The sequence below is a fragment of the Colletotrichum tamarilloi genome, assembly GCF_030869305.1.
Source record: "Colletotrichum tamarilloi strain Tom-12 chromosome Unknown Scaffold_86.1, whole genome shotgun sequence".
Lineage (NCBI taxonomy): Eukaryota > Fungi > Ascomycota > Sordariomycetes > Glomerellales > Glomerellaceae > Colletotrichum > Colletotrichum tamarilloi.
In genome coordinates, this window is record NW_026849469.1 from 84,684 (window position 1) to 107,169 (window position 22,486).

Here is a 22,486-nt window from a genome sequence, read left to right on the forward strand (position 1 = left end):
AGTTGCAAGAGGAAGGGCTAAAGTTGACTCGAACAACTAAGAAGAACGAACCGATATCGGCTCGAGTCCTAGCAGTCCAAATATTTGTATCGCAAGTGATTTTGGTAAGCTTGATGCTGGCGACGCTTGGTATGTTCTTTGACTTTCGCAGACAGACTATCAACGGCGGCGCGGCGGGTGATCCGCAACTTGAATGGAGTTTTGGCCAAATTGTGGCTTTGACGACCTGGCTTCCGGTAATCATCGACTTCTGTTACGTATTTTTCGGTGAGTACTCTACTTGTGTTTCTCGTTGACTTTTACTCCAAACTCTCTTCCAAAATCAGTGCAGCTAAAAGTTTGAATCAGAGGGAATGATACCGGCCCTTCAAAAGCACATGCCGCCCGGGTTTGAAGCAATTGCTAGATCGAAATCCTAAGGAGGCGGCAACACTGAAAGGTACTGAGAGAACGAAACCAGACACTTCAGTTCATGCGGATGGAGAGGAGAGGTCCTGACAAGGCTAGTCAGGCTTAGAGTCTTATAGATTTGTTACAGATATATGCTTTTCATATTCAACGCCCGATTTAGATGGGGGGACTTGCATGATTCGATGACCTCACAACATCTATGATAGCGCCTTGAGGAAGGTCAAATGTATGACATTCTCATCCAAAGAAGTTTTCAGTTCGATCAATCAGAACCGATATTATGTCGTCTTGAACACGTACAAGCTAAGACCTCATCCGGTGTTCTTCTTTCCAGCCGCCTTCCTGATAGCCCCGACATCCCTCCCCCACATGACAGCCAGCGCCGCTCCGCCAGGTCCAACGACGGCACTCCACATGACCAACTTCCCCAAGTCCATCACAACCTGTCCAAGGCCCTTCGTCTCATACGCCAAGTAGGCAATCCAGCTCCACGTCGCCAAGGAAGCGCAGTACGTGTCCCACTGCAGCAAATCCAAGATCCCCTTCTCTAACGACACCATCTTCACCTGGGACCACGGCGAAGTAGGCCGAAGAATCTGCACCATCGCCTCGATAGCGGTCTCCAAAGCCCAGTCAGCCTTCCAGAAGACATAACCGATGACGCCGTAGGTCGTGACGGCAACAACAGACAGGGCGTAAGTGTAGATCCTGCGAAAGTCATTGATCTTCGTCTGCGGCCTCGACTTTGCGGCTGAAGAGACCACGCCAAGAGCGCTGATGAGTTGGGCAAAGATCAACTGCCAGATGTCGGACCAGAGGGGGAAGGCCTGCCAGACAGCGAGGAGGATCTCCTGGGTGCGCGGAGCGATGATACTGGGGCTCGGGAGCGCTGCGAGGAGCGTTGGGATGAAGGCGCCAAAGGTGAGGGAGCCGATGACCGCGCGAGCTTGGACTGGGTCGATGGAGATTGCGGCTGCGAGTTCGTCTGGTGTTAAGGACCCTGGGATCGGGGAGGTGTAGAGGTATGCGAGGAAATAGAGCGGTAGAGTGGCGCCGAAGGTCATGAGTTGCCAGAGCATTCCCCAGGAGGTCGTGCTGTTCACTTGTTAGGGTTGGCTTCTACCGAGGTTGTCAAGGACGAACTCACTAGGAGACCAGTCTTTCTCGGTTTCCGGCTCTCAGACCTTCAACTTGAATGAGAACATGCACGGCGAGAAGTTGGCCAGCCATGAAGATTGAGAACAAGGTAAGATTCGGGTCATTGCCGTCAAGGATGGGCTTGAAGAACCGGACGAGCATAGTGAGTAGGCTGTCCAGCGGCTTCAACGTGGTGAACGTAATCGGCTCTCCGGCAAGGGCCGACTCTGTGGAGTCCATGAGGCCATTGGTTACGGAGAGGTCGTAGATTGCGACCTTGGCTAGATAGAAGATGGAGAGGAACACGGCGGCGAACACTGGCCGAGACATGATGGCTATATTTTTTTTTTTTTTTTTTGATGATTGGAGATGCGATGAAGTATTTGGTGATGAGAGAATGGAGTCTGCGGTTGATCGTACCGGACCCGAGCGGAGTCATCCTGAGGTTAATCTCACCGTGGATCCCGGCGATCAGCTGATCGACGCAACTCATCTGAAGTTGTACCCGTTTCCATCCTCGGGAAGCTACTGTGTTCCCTCGGTAAGAAAAGTCATAGCATCTCACTTGATGGGTCTCATTGGCTAGCTCATCGACAATTGAGTCGATTGAATTTTATGTGATTTGTCTGAAGATTGAAAGTAAAAAGTATCCTCCATGCCTTTTGTGGCCCAACCTGAACGCCGTTTTGATGAATTGCTAATTACCTTGTAGAGCGATGATGCAGTAACATCACAGTTGTATCATGCGATTCCCCTCCTGTCCTTGCCTTGTTCTATGGTGTGTGCATTATGAGCTCGACGGCTCTGGGGATCCGGCAAAGCGGAACACGATGTAAAGCAGCGGCGCAATCTTTCTGAGTCATTCGGACCTCTTGCTTTCAGGCAGAGGCTGAGGGGACTCGAGCCAGCCGCGCGACGCAGCGTCCTTGATGCCATCGAACCAGATGTGCGCCATCTTTGCGTAGCCCGCGTCGCTGGGGTGCGTGCCATCAACGAGATCGCTCTTGAGCGGGCCCTTGTCGGAGTGCATATCCACGAGGACGACCTTCTTGGAAATCGCCTGCTGCTCCGAGGCTAGTGTCTTGTACTGCTCGTTGACCTTGAGGACGCACGCCTCCGTGTTGTTGTTCCCGTTCACGAGGAGGGTAGAGAGGACGATTGTGGCGCGCTTGGAGGTGTCCCAGATATAGTTCATCATCTCGAGCATGCGAACGTGCGCGTTATCCGTGTCATAGCTCTGCGCGCAGTCATTTGTGCCGGCGTTGATGAGAACCAGGTTCGGGAGCGTCTCGGGGACGGAGATCTTGGCCTTCGCGAGAACCTGCTCGATGCGGAAGCCGGACCAGCCCTCGTTGTCGTTGTCTTCCATTGTGCCGTTGGGGTGGTTGCCGACCATGTCGACGGGGTTCCCGTCGGCGACGAGGAGGTCGCGAAGGACCTTGCGATAGCCGTTGCCGTCTGAGGAGGTGAGGCCGTAGGTGATTGAGGCGCCGAGGGGCATGAGGCGGAGGGAGACGTTGCCGCCGACGAGGATGTTGAAGTCGGCTCTTGGGTGTAGTGCCGGGGATTGCTGCGCGGGGGCGGCGTAGACATTTGAGTGGGTTAGTGATGCCGTTGAAGATTTAGAGTAAAAATCTGGGGTATTATGGAAGATGAACTTACCAGCAGAGGTTGACGCCAATAATGTGGCTGCCCACCGGAGGAGGAAGACGTTTGAGTACATGATGGTGGTGAGATGTCTGATGCTCAAGTGATTAACAGCAGCGTGAGGTGTTTCTAGGTGTGAGTGAGATGAGTGAGGTATACGACTGCTACGATGAGACACTACAGACGCGGGTTCACGATGAGACGCATGGGCAGCAGAGAGGTTAAATAAGTATACAAGATGCCCGAGTGAAAGGATCGGATACCCAGAGCCAAGGAAATAAGCTCACATAGGCTGGGAAACGGATCATCTTGTGGCAAGGACACCCCCTTGGTGCGACTCGGTACCTTGCTTTGCCAGCTTGCCTTGCTTCTCTTTGCGCTGTGCGAAGCTGCACACTGCAAGCTCTAGTTCATTGAGAAACAACCCCCTTCGGAAGGATCAGACGGCTCATTGCGATGTTCATTGGACCAATGCCGTGTTCGGAAAAGTGAGGTGGGCGGGAAGAAGAAGGGGGGAGGGGGTGTGTGACACTAAGGCGTGCAAGGACGCGGGGGTGGTCGGACAAGGATGACGGAGGGGAGACTTTAGAGGAGCAGTGTCTGGATGACATGTCAAGGCGAAGGCGAGGCCGAGGGATAGGATTATGTCAATGAGTCCGAAGGACGGGATGATGGGTAGGGCGAGTGACAGGAGAAGGACGTTGGAAGTTCGGGGAGGATGAATGAGGCGGCGGCGGAGGCACGGCGGTGCGACTTTCAATCGCCGTGATCCTTCTATCAGTCTCGTGAGTTGTTAGTGTGAGATGAGATGAGCTGGAGTGAGAAAAGAGATTGAGTGTTGCGTGGACGGAGTGAAGGGCCCCAAGGTCTCGTTCCTTCGAATGTTGCCATCCATGATCTATTCGTACCGTCTATGATCTATTACACGCAAAGAAGAAAAGACACAGAGCAAGGGTCCGACGTTAGAATGTCTCTCGTCTGGAAAATACGGCACAGCAACATGGCTTAAGAGTTCCATTTCTTTGCATCTTTACATCTTAGCGTCGGTACCTGAAGGTGATATTTACACACTGAGTGCAACTCCCCGCAGAAAATTGAATGATCTCTGGCAGGGAAAATGAGTCTTGTCCCGCATTAGGCACCTGCCAATCTGTTTCACCAACCCTGTAAGTCTTCCACTGAGCTTCCATTTTTACCGCCATCTCACTTTTTCTCATTCAATCTCCATCATTATTGCTTGTGTTAAGCTGTTTAATTATTCTCCGTGGCTGGGGCTCATGGGATCATTCGGAGTGTGAGTGGTTCAGTGAGATTCACATAAGAGAAACAAAAGTACGGACAGGAATAATAAGACGGCTGGGTTCGGATGGTGAGAGGAGACTGTTCGGTAAAGAGTGCTAGTGAACTCGCGCCCCATAGGTGAGAATTTGGCTTCCCCGGCGGAGTCTAGAAGAAGATCCCGTATGGCTGTTTTTGGCGTCATCCCGCAGGCTTCAAGCATCGAACAGATCCCTGACCACCCTCTTTTCCCTCCTCATCCTCATCCTCATCGGCCAGTCGCCGTTGCATCTTCCTTTATCCGGGATTAGCTGTGGCTTTACACGCGGAGTCCCTCCGAACTCTTGGTCCCAGCAAATAACTTCCCGACGGCGGCTCAGTTTCACTCTTACAAACACAGCCGCACGCCGCGCTTCTCCAGCCTCTTCCTGTTGTCTTCCTATTTCCCACTCACTCTACTCGGTACAGAAGTCTCTGATGCTGCGCGCCCACGTCAGATGTTTTGGCCCGGACTAATCTCCCCGACTCCTGCGTCAAGCTTGATCTCGTTCCTGCCTCTGCCTCCTGTCTGTCCCACCGTTTCGTGCCTCTTCATTGCGCTGCTCGGATTCCCCTTGTCCGAGCCCCCTTCTGAATTCCAGGGCCTCCAGCTTCCAGGAGCCCTTCAAGGATCCCGGCTGCCGACAACGCGAGGGATTCGGTTCAATGACGGAATCATGTCCCAACCCGGGGCACCGTCCGGACTATTGATGTGCGTTCACGAAAGCTGACAGCACCCGCGCTCGACAGCGCGCCGGAGTGACAGAAATGCAGAGAGACGCATGTCCCTTGCGGTCGGTCCGAGTCCCTGACGTCAGGGATCGACAAATGCCAGCAAGGACGCATAACAGTTGAGAGTGTTTTTTCTTGTCGCGTGGTAGACCACCACCGGCGATTGCGCACTACTTCTGAAGGGGTCAGATCGGCGCTCTAAGTTGATCGCCTCAAACGATCTCACTTGAGGGCAATGCGGCATCGCGGCGTTCGCAGCAGGTGTGAGAAGCCAAGTCTTGGAGGGCCGGCAGAGATGTGCCAAGACTGTAATCATGGTCTTTCACGTGAGACGAAATCAGATCCATTGTGCTTCGCTGACGAGAGTCGGAGTATTTATGTGTGATAATGGATTGCATCGACATAGCATTTTATTGAAATCCGGCCCTGCAGCGCTGCTCTACAGGGAGCCATTCAGCTTCAGCCTTCACCGAAGGTCTTCACCGAGACTGTCATACTCACCGAGACCTCACCGAGGATCCCATTCTGAACCTAGAACCTCTGTCTAGAAAGCCTTCTCTTTCATTAAGGTCCTTATTTAATGCAAGAACTTGTGAAGTCATCTGATGAAGCTCAGACACAGGTTCATCTTCATCTTAAAAGACTTTGCCGTTGTGAATGACCAGCGACAAGTGACTCTGGTCTCATCTCAACTTATCTGCGGCCAATAACCGTTGGCTCCGTCACACCCTCCAACGGCCCGCTGCAGTGTTCCGTGTTAGTGCAGGTTTGGTTTTACCCATATTTTTGACACGAACACCATCAATGTGATCGGTTCGCGATATCGGAATGCGACCAGAAGCATGGTCTCGTAGTCCCTTATGACCTGATGCTTATCACGTCTTAGGTCCGTGGGTTGTTGTTGTTCCCCAGCCATCCCCGCCATGTCTGATGTGCTGGTCTTCATAAATGATGGCTGTCCTTGAGTTATGGGAATCAAGTGTATATATCCCTCACTCGGATCTCAAAGTCAAAGTTTTTATCCCTCGATATCTCAAAGACCCTTGTCGAGATCAGAGTGCCGAGTCGACTGCCGAAAGCAACCATGTCGAAACCTCTCCCCTCCCGTCCAAGTGACGATCACGACGACGAGAACTCTCCGCTTCTACCCCGCGATGCCCCCCCCTCCTCTCCCCACAACGAAGCCGATGCCGACACCAACCCCTCGACGCTGCTCCTCTTCCGCCGCGCGGTCGGCATAAACACCCACCTTCAGCCCGCCGACGACTGCGACCTCGAAGCAGGCCGCACCTCCGCCCTCGGCATCTACGCCTCCACCATCGCCGCCCACCGCCGCTTCCGCACCCTCCGCATCCTCGCCACCGTACTCATCTACAGCTGCCACGCAACGCAAATCGTCGTCGGCGGCGTGCTCACTTGCCTGGGCCCCAAGGCGGGGGTTCACCGGACAAGTATCACGGTGCTCGGCGGCGTGAATACCGTTGTTGCGGGCGTGTTGACGTGGATGAAGGGGCAGGGGATGCCGGATAAGTTGAAGAATAAGGAGATTGATTTCCGAAGACTGCAGAACTGGATTGAGGAGACGGAGGCGTTGATGGTTCTCGGGACGGTCGGCGGGACGAGGGAGGAGGCTGGGGGGTTGGTTGAGGCGGCGTATCGGCGATGGAATGCGGCGAACGAGCGGGGAGAGGACGGAGGGCCCGGGGAGGAGTACGAGGATGAAGGGAGAAAGGGGAAGGGCTCGACGATGAGATGGCTTCGGGGGCGGTGATACTCAGGTTTGAGATGCCGAATTTTTACTTGGTTCGTGCGAGTTGTGAGCAGTTCATTGATCTCATGAAGAGCGCGGTCCTTGAATCATATTGAGTTTCAATTTACATCTCATACCGACTTATCGTATTTCACAGCTTAGCCTTCACGACGACAGCATCACTGCCATTCTGCTGATTCCTCTGTCCCCTCCTCAGCATGGGAATATCATCCGTCACGCCAGGTATCTCATTCTCACACCATTCATGCCCACCCAAACCACTCGCCAGTATCGCACCAAACCCTCCCTTCTGACCCTTTTCCCCGATGAGAGCCTCCTGGTCAAGCGTCCCAAGACAAATACTACCCCACTCCTCCCCCTCGCTCTGGTAGTAAAGCCACGAGCCGCATTCTGTGCAGAACCCTCGCTTCGCCATGGGTGTGATGCTGAACTCGCGTAGCGTTGATGTGCCTTTGAGAGACGTCCACTTCATAGGCCAGGGAACGCGCTGAAAGGCGACGAAGAGGGCGCCGGATTGCTTGCGGCACTGGGTGCATTGGCACGTCTGGGCGTTGGCGTTGAAGTCGTGGGTGTCTGAGAAGGTCGCTTCGTAGCGGAGGGCGCCGCATAAGCAGCCTCCTGCTACCGTCGTGGGTTTTGGTCCCGGTGAAGAGGCTGAAGTCATCGTTGTGTGGTGGTGGGGGGTCTTAAAGGATATCGTGGTGTTGAGTTGTTGAGTGAGATGTGAGTTAGTTGCGACCGGTGAATGATGAGGTCTCAGGCTCTAAAGGCTCCAGATTTTGCAGTAAATTGGGGTTATTGAAACCTTCAAGACGAACATATGAGAGTCGAAGTTTACATGCTTAACAATCTCAAAGGGCGTGAGTTTTGTGTTGTGTTTTGTCAGCGTCTACGTCAGAGTTGTCATTGACGCCCTTCGCGATGCGGGTGCCGATAACACGAGCCATAGTCAAGCCCCGCCAATACTTGACATCGCCAACACCTCAGCGCAAACTTGATTGGACTGCTTAGGGATAAGAGTGTCATTAAATCGTGAATTGCATGTACAATCTGTCTATGAAGTCTTTCATATCTCTATATCGTACCCCTTCTGTACCTGTTCTAACCAGTCGGAACCGTAGAACCATACCTTGTCCTAGTTTAGTATGTCATTTCCAAGTGTGGATGTCTTCATCTCAGTCTCAATAGACAATGCAATTCATCGGTCCTCCTCATTCTCTGCAACCCAGTACGCTTCAATCTCAACGATACACGTCCGCGCCGGGACCGTAACAGCAATGGGGAATCCACCATAGTCCGGATCGTCATTAGGCATAATCAGAAACTCTCCGCTGCGCGTCTCATCACCATTGAACACCCGCAGCGTCCGTAGCTCACCCTTCTCATCAACCTCTTTCTCAGCAGCCGCAAGAATTCCAGTAAACGTTGCTTCCGGGCGCACGCTCTTGAAGTGGACGTTGAAGCCCCGTCCCACGGCCAGGAACTTGGCGTCGCCGAGGTGAATAATCATACCGCCGCCGGGTCCAGGCTTGCCAAACACGAAAGCGCGCTCGACGATGACCTCAACGTCGCCAATCACTTTGGTCCACCTCTCGCCCTTGCCCGCCGTGTTAATCTCCTCGTCAAAGAAGAAGCCGAACCTATCCTCGGGCTTCGCGGCGAGCAGATACGGCGCCACCTGCGCGAGCAGCTTGAACTCGCGCCCGACGATCTCCGGGCCGGTATCGATGCCAAAGGGGCTCGCGCCGAGGGCGCCGTAGGTGCCGTAGGACAACCACACCCGCCGGGCACCGTTCTCGTCGCGGCGCTGCTCGGGGATGAAGAGCGGGTTGCCCTGGGCCGTGTAGTCTTTGCACACGGCCTCGTAGGTATGGAAGTAAAGGTCCGGCGCGAGGAAGTCGAGGGACTTTTCGGCGGTGAAGATTGTGTTGTGGCGCCAGATGTCGAGGACATGCGGGCAGGGTCCGCCGGAGGGGTAGATGCCTGGTGCTGCGCCGCCGCCGACCACGATGGGGACGCCGCGGAGGTCGAGGTCGGCGGGGTCATCGAAGTTGAGCCAGGTGTTTGTGTAGAAGGGGATATCGTATTCTTTCTTTCCGGCGGCGGCGACGCGGCCGACGTAGGAGGAGATGTGGTAGGCCATGAAGGCTTCGTCTGCTGAAGGTCCGGAGCCGAAGACGGACGTCCACGAGTGCGAGCCCGAGGCAGGCGGGTCGGCGAAGCGGGCCTTGAATTTGGGGTGTAGGTCGGCTGATTTCTCGTTGAGGTGACGGAGGAGCGCCTCGGGTACGGGCGTGGCAAAGGCTTTGTCGGCGCGGCGGGAGCGGTCGCGGGAGTCGCCCAGCAGACCCGTCTCGTTCTCGACCTGGATCATGAGAACCGTGTTGTGCTCGGCGTCGACCTGTGCGAGGTGCTTGCACAGCGCGGCGAATGCCCTCGAGTCCGCCGCGCAGCCTTCCTCGCTGAGCGGCGTGACCATCTCAATGGTCCTCTTGACGCCTCCCTTCTCAAGGACCTGCACGCGCGGGAAGCGCTTAGTGTCTCGTTTTACCCAGTGCGGCGCGTACGTCGAGATGCCGTTCTTGTAGGTGCCGAACCACAGGAGTACGAGGTGCATATCGTGTTCCCGCGCACCGGCGAGCACAGCGTCGAGCTCGGAGAAGTTGAAGTTGCCCTCGGTGGGTTCAATGTCCTCCCATGTCACGGCGCCGAGGAGGGTGTTGATGTGGTTTGACTTCATGGCGGGCCAGACCTCGGACATGAAGCGGGCGGAGGAGAGGGAGGAATTGTGAAGCTCGGCGGAGAGCATGAGGAAGGGCTTGCCCTTGAGGTAGAGCTGGGTGTTGCCATTGGTGCGGCGGAGGTGAGGGAGTTGCATGGCGGGGGATTCTGATGCTGTCATGATGGGCAATTGAGAAAGAGAGTATGTGTGTTTGTGTTTGAAGGCAGCTGTGAACGAGACAGCGTGAGATCAGGGAAGAGTTAGAAGGGAGAGGGCAGAGAGCTGAAGACCACGGATTGGAAACGCTCGTCGCTCGTTGTCAGGTTGAAATAATGTCAGAATGATTTCGAGCCAACATTATCCCGAGGAGCTTTCTCTATCAACGAACCGCTTTTTGGAGGGTCTCTCGCCGGCGCCAGCTCCGCCTCGGAGAATCCGAAGATGACTTGCTGAATGGTTGTCCGGTGTGGGCTTCTATCTGCTTCCGGCAGTCGAAACGTCCGCCATTCGTCCGCTTCAAAACGTTTGAATGGGGAAGAGGATCCATTACTGCAGCGGCATGTCAGACGGGAGTTTGCAGATCGCCTGATGGGCCGAGTTCGATCCCTTTAGATGGCTTCGGATATTCTTCGCAACTCGACTTACAGCTTCGGATATGCCCTATTCTATCACTATTGTCCTATGTTCTAGTCCATGTCAAGGTGGGTTAACATTCAAGACTTAAGACCATTTCCCCGCACTTCTGATGACGCATTTTAGTTGGAGAAATTGACAGCTGGAAGAAGACTCTTTGATCCGAGTTCCAGGAACTAAACATGCGTTGACTTCGGAAATACTTCGCATCTGTTGAGGCTTTGGATCTCCTCAAACCCACAGTCTCCAGAAATAAATCTCCGCAACCCACAACCACGCCGGATGGATTGTGGATGTGTGGAGTCACAACGTTCCGTTCGGGCTGCCGCCGAAGAGAGTTCCCGCCCACCATCACATCCTCCTGGGGGAAAACATCATGGGACGTTTCGGTTCATGCATTAGGAAGTTGCACTAGTTTCGCGGGTTAAGTAAGTACTTTGGGTCATTTAACTTGTCTTTATTTCATTGCCTATTACTCTGCGGGCTCTCGATCCCAGGCAAGCCAGGCCAGCAGTCAATATCATCCAGCTTCCGCAGTAACTTTTCCAGCTTCAGCCTAGCGCCCTCACTCACCAGCGCGCCGTCGCCAACGTCCATCTGCTCCATGTACGCCGCCCCGCAGTCCCTCAGCTTCGGGATCAGGCTGTTGCCGTTCTGCTCAAGGACGTGCTGCGGCATGTGGTACAGGATCTCGAGCAGGTCATCAACGATGCGCTGGTGCTCCGCCGCGCGCGTCTTGACCGTGGAACCGAACTTTTGCAGCAGATTGGAGCGGATGTTGAGGCTCGTGATGAAGAGGTTAGCGATTTGTGTGTCGTGACCTTCTGTTATGTGAGAAGGGCGGGACAGACCCCCGCGCCAGCGTAGTTCCGGCGGAAAGTTGTCAATGATTGTTTGGATTTTGGCGAGCCAGTGCTTGAGAGCCTCTTCTTGGCCGCCGTAGAGGCTCATGGGGGCGGTTTGCGCCTCATGCCATATCAGGAAGAGATCGCTTAGCTGGTTTAACCCCGGTACGTAGGAAGTTGTATCGCCGTGCCACGGCGGTAATTCCGCGTGCGACAGCTGTGGCCCTGTCTCGAGTTGCGAGTCTGTCAGGGGTAAAGGGCGCAGGTGGGCGCGGTTCTCTTGATGAGAGACGATACTTACGGACAGTCTGCCGAATATGTCCGCACTACTGTTCAGATGAAGGAAAACGTCAACCGAAGATTATTCCTCATCTCGACTTTTCCAAGCTTGTGTTTGCGTTTGGGTGGGGGGTAAAGACAGGGGTAATTGCATTCATTCATGGGGACAACGTACCAATACGCCGCAAAGATCAGCCAAAAGAGCCTCTTCAGCAGCTGCTGCTCGGACATATCCAGGTCCGCCATGCGGTAGTACGCTAGGAACCTCGCCCCCGCCGCCGCCTCGGACATACCATGGAACGACCCCATGTCACCCAGCCCGTCCTCGTTCATCGAGCTGGCCGACGTGCCGATATTGTACATTGCGACGCACCAGTCCAGCGAGTAGACGGGCTTCCGAAGGCCATGGTCGAGCAGGTGCTGCTCCTCGATGAAGTCCAGACACCGCTCGACCGTGACGGGGCTGTAGTCGGCCCTCCGCAGCGTCGCTACCGTCGCGGCGCAGACGCTCACGACCAGGGCGCAAAAGGTGCGGTCGGTGTTTGCCTCGCCGGCTTTGAGGCGGTGCAGGAAGCGACGCCGGTGGAGGACAGGGGCGAGGGCGTGGACTTTCTCGAACCAGTCGTGGAGCATCCGCTGGACGAGGTCTTCGGAGGCGAAGAGGGCGAGACGGTCGCTGTGGTGGGATCCCGTGGTGGTGTTGGGACTCGGCGCGCCTGCGATGATGGCGCGCAGGTCTGTTGCTGAGTGAGGCGTGGCAGTTGTGTGAGGGTGAGGGTGAGAGTGAGAATGAGAAAGGGGTGTCTGAGTGTGGGTCGAGGATGAGGCGGCGGGTGAGGTTTGGTAGGCGAGGCCTACGTCTGGTGAGGTGATGTCTGATACTGAAGGACTCCTCTGGCTGGCAGCCGATGCGGTAGCATTTACTTGCTGTTGCTCGTGTTGTTGCTGCCGATGTTGCTGTGCGTGTCTGTCATGGTTGGTCAGTATGTGAGCTGTCGGCTGGATAGCATCATCCCATGATGAGATGAGATGCAGGGCTGGGGCTTGGACGGACTTGTTTGGTGGTCCCCTCCTCCTCCGCGGCCGTTCATGAGTGCATTGTATGTCGAGGAATGTACAGCCTTGGCATCGACCCTGTCCCGAGCCGTAGAGACACTGCCGGTCCAGTCAGTTCAACAGAGTCTGGGGTGAGATGGTTGAACTTCGGGACGAAAGAAACATGGGATAGAATTGACCAATATCGTCCACGGTCAGATGTTTACAAAAGTCTCTGTACGAGGTACTCGATGATGAAAACTAGTCATCATGGGTAGAGGTCTCGTGAGACATCAAGGGCTAGACTTTCGTGCTGCTCACTCTGACTTTGCGGGACCGACATGCGTCGCAGGCGTTCTGATTCCTGATAATCTTGGCCCTCGGCCGCCCACTGGCTGGTGAGGCGGGAGACGTCGAAAGTGGGGAGTGAGCCCCGTTTCCGTCTGGTGGTGGCCCAGTTGCTTGGTCGATCTCCATGATGTGTGGCTTGGGTGGTTGGTTGGTAGACGGCAGTAGTCTTTGTCAGACCGTATCAAAAGACCCGAGCCCGCTCACACTGATGAGCACCAGATTAGATCGGATCAGACAAGCTGCTGCCACTCATCAAACCTGCACAGCTGCGGGTTGTGTTCGATTCCCCGGATAAACCTCTCAGAATCCGGGGATGGAGCAGATGATCCAATGGTGGAGAACACAGCTTTCGGCTCTTTGCCTGTTTAGGTGGCGTTTGGGAACATGAAGCTTCCAAGCTGACGATATGGTAGGCTGGAGTGCGGAGAGGATGGATCAACGTCCGTCAAAACGTGGCCGCATGGGTCATGATTGTCCGGCGATATTCCCGCGTTTGTTCTGCCCAGAAGGAGGCCCAAAGAAACAAAGATGTTGGAGACTTGGAGTAGTATGGGGAAGGGAAAGTGTGAGAGAGGCAACGGTCGGGGGAAGGGCAGAGGGACATCCGAGGAGAATTGTCGGGAGTTGTGTATTTTGAACCTTCTTGCAGGGCGCTCTGCGTCGCAGAAACGTCGGATTTACTCCTTCTCTCTGCTCCTCTCTGCTCCTCTTTGCTCTCGTTAGCCTCCATGTGCTCGGAAGAAACTTGCAGGGAAAAGCCCCGCACTGGGGCGTTACGAATCGAGTCAGGCCCAGACTCCGAAGGGCATAGCTCCAGACCTTCCAGGAACTCTAACATTCCCTGCTTTCTCATGCTCATTGCTGGTGTTCGTACGAAAGAAAGCAAGTACACTGTGATTTTCTTCTGCAGATGCTTGTCGCTCGCTGGGTAGGAAGTCCAATTCTGTCATTTGGTTGGTTGGTTGAGGTTACCTTTTCCCCCAGACAATCCATTCTTCAGTCATTTTCATGGGCTAGCCCATCCGGACCGCTGGGTTGGAGGAACTTGAACGAATTTCTCGTCCCTGACTAACTAATTGACCACGCCATGCCTACCTAACCTTACTCCCAGGATGTGCCACAGACCAGACCTTGACATGAACAGGCGGCGAGCAGCTTTCCCCGGAACCTAAATGTGGAGAAATAATATTGGATCTTGTACTTCCTGTTCTCTTCTCTCCGTCCAGTCTTTTCCCTGAGATTCCCGCAATCCACCCCCACGGGGACTTGTCGCTCCAATGAACATCTAGTGTCTCGTGCTCCTACTTCTCGGTACTGGCAAAAACTTGGATACCCGCTTTCTCTCAGTGACGCCTCATAGGGAGAGGAGCAGCCCATCTTGTTGAGTTGTGTGGCCTGTTTGCTCAGCCGCTTTCAAGCCATCATCAGATACAGCACCCTCAGTCTTCACCTCGGGGATGGGCTGTTCAGTTCAAAAGCGGGAAAGGGCCACGGCACGGTTGGTGGGCGTTGAGCAATATCGAGATGCCATTCACCCAGAACCATCTACCGATTTATTATAAGTACACTTGCCCCGGTCCCATTACCCAGGAATCATAAGATGCGGCAAGCCGGCATCTCGGTAGCGAACACCAGGCCCTTCAACTCTTCTTTTCCGAGTGTTGCATTTTCCTTTTTGACTCATATTATACCCAACTCGCAACGAAGTCATGGATCTGAAGCAGAAGGAAAGTCACGGCGTTGACCACGTCGACGTTGCGGCTATGGACGATCCGCATCTACAGCCACCCGAAGCATCGACGCTGCCGTGGTTCAAGCAGACAGAGCTGAGGAAACTTTACTTCATGATGGTCTTCCTCTTCCTGGGCTCTACGACACTAGGCTACGACGGAAGCTTGTTGAACGGACTTCAGACCATGCAGTCATGGCAGACCTGTAAGATGAATGTGATGGTTGTGGCATGTTATGATTACGCATGTCACAATCTTCAAACGATATCTATGTCTCCAACGTCTGTGTACTGACGAACTCTCGTAAAGTCTTCGACCACCCCTCAGGAAGTCGACTCGGAATCTTCGGTGCCATGCCAGGCTTTGGCGGTCTCTTCGTCCTCTTCTTCGCACCCTACATCGCCGACGGCCTCGGCCGAAAATGGGGCACCGCCATCGGCTGCCTCCTCGTCATTTTTGGTGCGCTGCTGCAGTCTTTCCCCTTTGGATCTGGCAGGGACGCCATGTACCTCATCGGTCGCTTCATCATGGGCGCGGGATCCAATATTTCAAACGGCACTTGTCCCCTGCTCATCACCGAAGTGGCACACCCTCAGCATCGCGGCAAGGTCACGACTCTCTACAACACGCTCTGGTACTTGGGTAGTATCATTGCGGCCTGGTCTTGTATGTACCCAGTTCCCTGGAACCCGAATCATGGCATCTTACTAATGATTGGTGTGAAATAGGCTTCGGAACGCTCACAAAACAAGCCGGCGATCTACAGTGGCGACTACCTACCGGATTGCAGTGCATGATGCCGGGCATCCAGCTGATGGCCATCTGGTTTCTCCCCGAGAGCCCGAGATGGCTGATTAGCAAGGGCAAGGAGGCCGAGGCGAAGAAGGTTCTCATCAAGTACCACGGCAACAACAACGAAAACGACGAATTCGCGCATTGGGAGTTTGCCGAGATCACTAGCACGCTTCAGCTTGAGAAGGAAGCCTCGGCGGAGAGCGGTTGGATGGAACTTGTTCGCACTCCAGGAAACCGCAAGCGTTGCGGGCTCATTATCGCAACCGCCATCTTCAGTCAGTGCAGTGGTAACGGTCTGGTGTCATACTATGTGAGTTTTTTGTAATTTCAATGCAGCCCGCAGCGGCTCTGAGAGTTGTGGTCTCTGCATGTGGAGTTGGAGAGACTATCTATAGAAGTTGAATCTAATCCAGGTGTATAGCTCGCCGTCATCCTGGGCACTATTGGAATTAAGGAGTAAGTCTTGCGCCTTCTACAATGACTGCAGCCAAAGAAGCATCTAATGACGGTTTTCAGTTCCATCACACAATCATACATCAACGGCGGCCTAACCATCTGGTGCTGGCTCGTCTCGCTCACAGCCGCCTTCTTCGTCGACCGAATCGGACGCCGAGTCCTCTTCCTCTTCGCCGGCATCGGCATGCTCATCTCATTCTCCATCTGGACGGCCTGTAGCGCCGTATACGCCCAAACTCAGTCTTCCTCGGCTGGTATCGCCGTTGTGGCCATGATCTTCGTCTTTTACGGCGTCGCGGGAGCCGCTTGGCCCGGCTTGACTGTCTCCTACACTGTCGAGATTCTGCCTTACAATATTCGCGCCAAGGGCCTCACTTTGTGTTTCTGCTTCACTGCACTAAGTGGTGTCTTTAACCAGTGGGTCAACCCGCTGGGCCTCGAGCAGCTGGAGTGGCACTTCTACTTCGTTTACATCGCCATGTAAGTCCCCTTGCCGGATTATGCTGTCCTGAATTGAAACTGACGAAGCGGTATCCACAGTCTGATAATTGAGTGTCTGGTCATTTACTTCTTCTTCGTGGAGACAAGGGGTCCTACATTGGAAGAAATTTCCATGCTCTTCGACGGCAAAGATTCTGCGGCTGGAGTCGCGAGAGTTCACGCTCAGGCAAAGATTGAGGAGGTTGAGAAGAGAGAGAGCGCATAAGCATAGCACATATTGATATAGCAAGGAAGAACAAGCAGCATCAGTACAAGCCAACACTAAGATTTGGGCACGATCTGCTGCTATGACTTATAGGAGTTTCGTAACCTGGTGACGCCCCTAGCTCACCGGGAATTCATGTGAACGGCACATCCCACAGGCCTCTTATCCAATTTGAGCTTTCCACATTGTTCCAATTGGTCCCATTCTCTGCAAGGTTCAAGTTGATGTGGAGGCATGTGATAGCGATCCTACTCTGACCACTCACGCGCTACTGCTTGGACCTACTCAGTAATGGAAGCCTCGAGGAAGTATGCGTGGGGGTGTTGTAGTTTTCTAAGGCTAGGTAGTCTGCAGCGTCTTAGTTGTTGATCGATGACTAGACCGACAAAATGCCACCTTAGATCTTGAAGCTGTACCTGACGATCTTGGCGATGGCTGAGATACGCTCCACTTTTGAGCAGGTATATCACGTCAGGTTGGCTTCGAGTATCTTGACGTGCGAAAGCCATGATAGACCACTGCCCAGTGACGCTGAAACCAATGGTTTGGCTGGATGCGGACACATAGAATTTGTTCATCCATGAACATGTGATAGCCATGATATTGCCATCCACTCTCAGAAATCTCGGCCTCCGTGCCCTGGCATACGTTGCGTGAGGAAACTAAGAGTATTGAAGACCGCAGGATTTTTACCAACCGAGGACCTGAATGGTCGAAGTCTCATACGTAACCCTTTGTACTATATTACTTACCTGCTTACCTATAGGCAGGTAAATTGCGGGCAGGTGCTCTGCTCATTTCCCGTATTACACATATCGTCCTTTGTTGCAGCCACGTGCAGATTATGCTCACATATGCTCTCGGTTTCTTCGTTACCGGTGATCTATAACGCACTATTGGAGGGAATTGTTTTGCCTGGTCAATCTTGGCACCGATGTAGTGGTCAGGCTCCCCAGTAAGTATCCTTGGTGACCTGATGTAAGACTTCGCGATGCTGAAAGGTTGGGGCAAAGACAAGCCAGTGCAGATGAGACTTGGCTCGCAGCCTGCCAAGTACTCTTCTACTGCCTCTAGTGGTGGCAATGAGGGACGCGAGTACCTGTGCCACTTAGAACACATGGCGTACATGGCTTGGCAAGCAACCATCACGACGCCACATTCTCCAACTCTCGTCTCGAACTTTTATCAGTTTTTGACTTATTCCTAGATGATAATCCTCTTCCATCAGTCTCGCCAGGTTTATTGACTGAGAATACGTTATCCCAATAATCCTATGTTGGGGTTGTCATGCGAATATTCTTCTTTCGTAAAGAAAATGAAGAACGTTGCTTTCAGACGAGGCCCCTGAAGATACGATAGACAACTCTTGTGACTGGCACTAAGGCCCTGCTTATTGACCAATAATCTCTGATGCAAGTTAGCAATGTATTGCTGGTCACAGCTGGATTCTCCATCTCTGCCCCCGCACCCCCAACTACGTCAATCTTTCTTTCCCCGCAAGATCATCAGCCTCGCCTGAAGGCATCCAGACTTCGACCCATGAAGCCAAGCTTTTCTTTTCCCGGGTAAAATCCCACCTCTCTCGATTCCCCAATAATAATGAGCGGGGTGCGGGTCCGGGATCGCGCCGGCCGGCTGGGACATCAGCCTGGCGTTCACCAGCCGCCGCTTAAGCGTGGGCATCTCAACAAACGCCAAGCTTTGCCAAGGGGCTTGTAAGCCCATCCTCGAGCATTGATTCATGGGAATTCTGACCTTCAATCCTCCGTTGCATCCTTTCCTACATGTTCCCTTTCCCATGAGGTTTTGACGATCTAGTAGGGTAGCACCAATGACGGGGTTGGATGTGAGCTCTTGGAGCTATGTCATCCATCAACCATGCAACTCGGAGAGCTCTGAGAGGTTTGGACTGAAAGGTGAAAGATGTGGAAAAATTAGGTATAAAAGAAGCACGACGACCTGCAAGAGGCTCGGGTTACATCGAATGGTGAAGATTGTTCTCTCAGGTTCTTGATTGATCGCAGAAAGTCCGAGGCCTTTGACGCTCTCAACGCGACCTGATATTTTCACCGAGATCGTTACATACCGCAGTCACCATGAAGGTCACCAGCGCATCAGCTTTGTCTCTTCTGCTTGCTCTGGCCCAAGCCGCTGCCATTGAGCGTCGCCAGCAAGGTGATGGCCCAGGCGGATCCGCAGATGCGACGCAAGGCGACCTTGGTGAACGGCCACCGCCGCGGTTCCCGTTTCCTGTCACCAAGTTCCCGGTTCCGAACGAGACTGTTGTCCTTAAGGAAGCCATGTACATCCTTCCTGGGCAGGTCTTCGACGGAGGCATGAAGCGTTACGAGCGTGTTGAAGGCAGCTGCAATGAACAAGCTGGTATGTTTGACCCCGGTGTGATTTCTACTATGATACAAGAGCCTATACTAACTCTGTCCATCATTGCAGAGGGCACGGATGCCGACGCGGTCTTCAATCTTCTCCCTGGCTCGACAATCCGCAACGTCATTATTGGCAAACACCAGGCTGAGGGAATCCATGCATTGGGCGACGCATGGGTTGAGAATGGTAGGACAGTGTCCTGTTTTAGAAGTGCCAAGCTGATTGTGTGACAGTGTGGTGGGAAGATGTTTGTGAAGACGCCCTCACCTCGAAGGGCTTGAACACTCAATTGAGAGTGATTGGTGGCGGCGCTCGCAATGCCACTGACAAGGTCGGTCTTTCTATCTGCGCCATGACTAGTAAGAAAATTACTGACCTTTCTGGAAGATCTTCCAAGACAACTCTCTTGGCGGGAAGTACAACATCACTGGCTTCTATGCTGATGGATTCGGAGTTCGTCAAACCTCTCTCCATGCTCACAATGTTTAGAAATCCTACTAATGTTATACCTCAGACTTTCTACCAATCTTGCGGTAATTGCCTAAACCAGTCAAAGCGGAATGCAACCATTCAGAACGTCATCGCAGTCAATGGCAACAGGATGGGCATCGTGAGTACCCAATCATTATGCCTGGGTCTTGGACATGCGGCTAATATCCTGTCATCAACAAATTAACCCTAACTACGGCGACGAGATTCGCATCAAGAACACTCAGCTGAAAGACTTGAAGGTGATGGTCGACAAAGAGATCGCAAACAACATGCAAACCGTTCCTATCACGGTTGGCACCGGCCCAGATCAGAAGTACGCCCTGTACAACGAGACGAGAGACGCTATCACCGAGTGGGAAGGAATTGTGGAGAACGCATACGAGCCCGAGGAGCCATATGAGTGGCTTGAGGCTTACTGGCCGGATGGATTCAACTGATTGCCTCCGATGCGAGTGCTGAAGGCATGACACTGTTGACCAATATCCTTACTAATTTCCCCAAACAAATCGATAAACAACATTAAGAAGATGAGCTTTTCAGATCTATCATTTGATTACGTTGGGTGTGGCTGTCGGAGTTACTCGATCCTCTCTGGAGACCGAATCTCGTTGCCGGGACCCGGAAGCCCGACTGCCCCGGCCCCGAGTGACCCACTGAATTCGATACCCACCTCGCCGGCACGGCCCTCGGGCTATTGCGACATCGATGGAGTTGGATGTCATACGAAGCCAACAGAGAACAGGAGAAAGATGGGAAAGGTCTCAGTTGGCTCTTATCATTGCGCCTTGTCATGCAATCATTCTCAATAGAACCTAATCTGTCGGGGAGATGGTCTGTCAGCCACCTTTCATGCGTGCCGACTTCCGGTGTAATCCGGAAACCATGCATGTTCTCCCCTGCAACCACGTTGTTGGTCTTTGTGACCCCCCAAATGTCAAAAATCGATTGTTCCTTGCGGACACCGAGATCAGTCCGGATGGGTATTGAGTTGGCGCGTCACATCCAAGCCCTGCTAGCCTCCCTTGCTCTCGGGACAACACGCTACTGTATCGCAATGTCTTACTCGGCCGCGAGCCTTCAAAGCAGCCCGCGTCAATGGTCGCATCGTTGCATGTCCCCGCGTCAGTCTCATGCAGGTCGCACCCGTTGGCCTCGCTTACCGTCAACGGCGAAGGAGACTGAGCAACGACGCATCTTGATACTTGAAGCTGTGCTCGCCGCATGGAGCGAGACTGCAGCTGAGAATTTGGAAGGCAAACGAATTTGCAATAAACCCCTGCTGAGTTTTAATTGTCGGAGGAGGCGCAGTATTCAACGGGTAGCTGCGTGCAGGAGCTGAGCGTGGCACCATGCAAAACCAACAGAGTTGTTCGTTCGAAACCGTCAAACGGTTCGTCCCAGAGGATTTCGTTCCCCACTATTGAAAACGGCGTTTGGCATCATTGGCTACATTCCAGAGAAACCTCTGTTGGTCGGATAAAGGCCAAAAGTCTAGAGCTAAAACGCATTAAAGCTGGCAGGGCTCGTATTGACAGCAGCCGTGACAAGTCTCGGCTTCGGACAGACTCAGCTCCAAGGGGGGGTAGAAAGTTGATCATTTTCTTTTTTGGGGTGGTGATGCACAAAGTGTTCGTCCACGGGACCGGTTGCATCTCTTTGCACCAACAGGCCTTGGCAATCTGCCCTGGCAAACAGTCCAACCAGCCAACCTAAGACATGGCCCACGCCGTCATAACTAGGACCGCAAGGGATATAGCTGCCAGCGCTTTCCCACTCTTTCCCTCCCGCGTTGTTCGTCACCGTCCCAGCCATTCTTTTTCTCCGTGGCAAGTGAGAGCCGAATTGTTGCCCCTCACGAACTTCTCTCCTCACGACAAGAGCACATCCGCGAAAGTCTACCGGTGGACTGCGACGACAACGAAGGAAATCTTGTTGACGGGGGAGGAATGTGGGACAGGAAAACATCATGAGCTCGTCAAATCCCTACATCAGCAATGGTACATGCTACCACGGACCAGGAGACGAGGTGGGAGAATGGTTTCCGTGTGGAAATGCAGACCTTGGGTACAAGACTTGTTGCCAGGGCGGCGACATGTGCTTGTCAAGCCATGCTTGCTACAATGGTCGGTTCGGAATCACATATCTCGCGGGCTGTAGCGACCCAGACTATCGAGACGCGAGTTGTCCGGATAAAGGAGCCATGAGTGGTAAGTCGCAGTCGCCATAATGAGAGAGATGTATCCATGGGCATGAGACTAATTATTTGATATCAAGATCAACCATGGGCAGGTCTAGTTTACTGCAACGGCACTTCAGAACAATGGGTGGCTTGCGAACAATCGGCGAAGCCCACGACTTTGACATCAGCAGACGCGTGCTGGTGCCCACAAACATCCCGAACCGTCGCCTTCACCGATTCCTCAATCCTCCAAAACGTTGTACAGCTTCCGACCTCACTTGGAGGAAGCGTCATCTGGCAGCCTGGCTATGTCCCGATTCTTACACAGCCCAATACAACCCCGACTCCAACTTCACCTGCCCCGACGACCGCTCAAGCTCAGCCTCCCACAACAACAGCATCAAGCACAACATCACAGCCGACTGCGACACAAAACTCTTCATCAGACGATACGGCGGGTCTGACGACAACTACCAAAGTCGGACTCGGCGTTGGTATCGCGGGAGGGTGCCTGGTCCTCATGGCTGCTTTGATATACATATGGTACTCCAGAAGGAAATTGCGACAAACGGGGGCGGCAGAGATGGATAATGCGACTGAAAAGGGAAATGGGCACGAAGGCGGTATGGCCAAGCCATATGAAGCGAATTCGGCGCGGCCAGAGTCCGAAGCAACTGAGTTGGACGGCACCTCCCGGCCCTTCAAATTCGAACCAGCGGGCTTTGGATACAGGGGCAGTCCAAAATTGGAACCAGATAAAGGATGGGCACAATCGCCGAAGACTCCAGTGGCAGAGTTGCCTGGATAGGGCTGGGATGGAAAGTGCTTGGATATACCAGAATAGATTAAATAGGATTGTTAAG

At 53.5% G+C, this 22,486-nt stretch overlaps 10 protein-coding genes across 10 annotated transcripts; 5 read left to right on the forward strand and 5 right to left on the reverse strand.

Moving 5' to 3' along the window:
* Positions 1–722: 722 nt before the first annotated feature.
* CTAM01_13001 (uncharacterized protein) lies at positions 723–1,878 on the reverse strand (the record flags this gene model as incomplete). The annotated part of the gene is made up of 2 exons (XM_060529006.1): positions 723–1,506; positions 1,559–1,878. 2 exons carry the CDS (start codon positions 1,876–1,878, stop codon positions 723–725), a joined length of 1,104 nt encoding a protein of 367 aa, XP_060376426.1.
* A 529-nt stretch (positions 1,879–2,407) lies between these two features.
* CTAM01_13002 (GDSL-like Lipase/Acylhydrolase) lies at positions 2,408–3,271 on the reverse strand (the record flags this gene model as incomplete). Its single annotated transcript, XM_060529007.1, has 1 exon — positions 2,408–3,271. The coding sequence occupies one exon, from the start codon at positions 3,269–3,271 to the stop codon at positions 2,408–2,410; it is 864 nt and encodes a 287-aa protein (XP_060376427.1).
* A 3,057-nt stretch (positions 3,272–6,328) lies between these two features.
* CTAM01_13003 (uncharacterized protein) lies at positions 6,329–7,015 on the forward strand (the record flags this gene model as incomplete). The annotated part of the gene is made up of 1 exon (XM_060529008.1): positions 6,329–7,015. The coding sequence occupies one exon, from the start codon at positions 6,329–6,331 to the stop codon at positions 7,013–7,015; it is 687 nt and encodes a 228-aa protein (XP_060376428.1).
* Positions 7,016–7,145: 130 nt separating this feature from the next.
* Positions 7,146–7,679, reverse strand: CTAM01_13004 (glutathione-dependent formaldehyde-activating enzyme; the record flags this gene model as incomplete). Its single annotated transcript, XM_060529009.1, has 1 exon — positions 7,146–7,679. One exon carries the CDS (start codon positions 7,677–7,679, stop codon positions 7,146–7,148), a length of 534 nt encoding a protein of 177 aa, XP_060376429.1.
* Positions 7,680–8,213: 534 nt separating this feature from the next.
* CTAM01_13005 (glycoside hydrolase) lies at positions 8,214–9,917 on the reverse strand (the record flags this gene model as incomplete). Its single annotated transcript, XM_060529010.1, has 1 exon — positions 8,214–9,917. One exon carries the CDS (start codon positions 9,915–9,917, stop codon positions 8,214–8,216), a length of 1,704 nt encoding a protein of 567 aa, XP_060376430.1.
* Positions 9,918–10,832: 915 nt separating this feature from the next.
* On the reverse strand, positions 10,833–13,006 carry CTAM01_13006 (uncharacterized protein; the record flags this gene model as incomplete). Its single annotated transcript, XM_060529011.1, has 3 exons — positions 10,833–11,544; positions 11,670–12,649; positions 12,851–13,006. 3 exons carry the CDS (start codon positions 13,004–13,006, stop codon positions 10,833–10,835), a joined length of 1,848 nt encoding a protein of 615 aa, XP_060376431.1.
* A 1,583-nt stretch (positions 13,007–14,589) lies between these two features.
* CTAM01_13007 (uncharacterized protein) lies at positions 14,590–16,567 on the forward strand (the record flags this gene model as incomplete). The annotated part of the gene is made up of 6 exons (XM_060529012.1): positions 14,590–14,815; positions 14,920–15,276; positions 15,339–15,715; positions 15,827–15,861; positions 15,922–16,341; positions 16,402–16,567. 6 exons carry the CDS (start codon positions 14,590–14,592, stop codon positions 16,565–16,567), a joined length of 1,581 nt encoding a protein of 526 aa, XP_060376432.1.
* Positions 16,568–18,663: 2,096 nt separating this feature from the next.
* On the forward strand, positions 18,664–19,881 carry CTAM01_13008 (polysaccharide lyase family 3; the record flags this gene model as incomplete). Its single annotated transcript, XM_060529013.1, has 6 exons — positions 18,664–18,949; positions 19,019–19,138; positions 19,186–19,283; positions 19,340–19,405; positions 19,467–19,562; positions 19,648–19,881. 6 exons carry the CDS (start codon positions 18,664–18,666, stop codon positions 19,879–19,881), a joined length of 900 nt encoding a protein of 299 aa, XP_060376433.1.
* Positions 19,882–20,159: 278 nt separating this feature from the next.
* CTAM01_13009 (uncharacterized protein) lies at positions 20,160–20,783 on the forward strand (the record flags this gene model as incomplete). Its single annotated transcript, XM_060529014.1, has 1 exon — positions 20,160–20,783. The coding sequence occupies one exon, from the start codon at positions 20,160–20,162 to the stop codon at positions 20,781–20,783; it is 624 nt and encodes a 207-aa protein (XP_060376434.1).
* A 627-nt stretch (positions 20,784–21,410) lies between these two features.
* On the forward strand, positions 21,411–22,431 carry CTAM01_13010 (uncharacterized protein; the record flags this gene model as incomplete). Its single annotated transcript, XM_060529015.1, has 2 exons — positions 21,411–21,651; positions 21,719–22,431. 2 exons carry the CDS (start codon positions 21,411–21,413, stop codon positions 22,429–22,431), a joined length of 954 nt encoding a protein of 317 aa, XP_060376435.1.
* Positions 22,432–22,486: the final 55 nt, after the last annotated feature.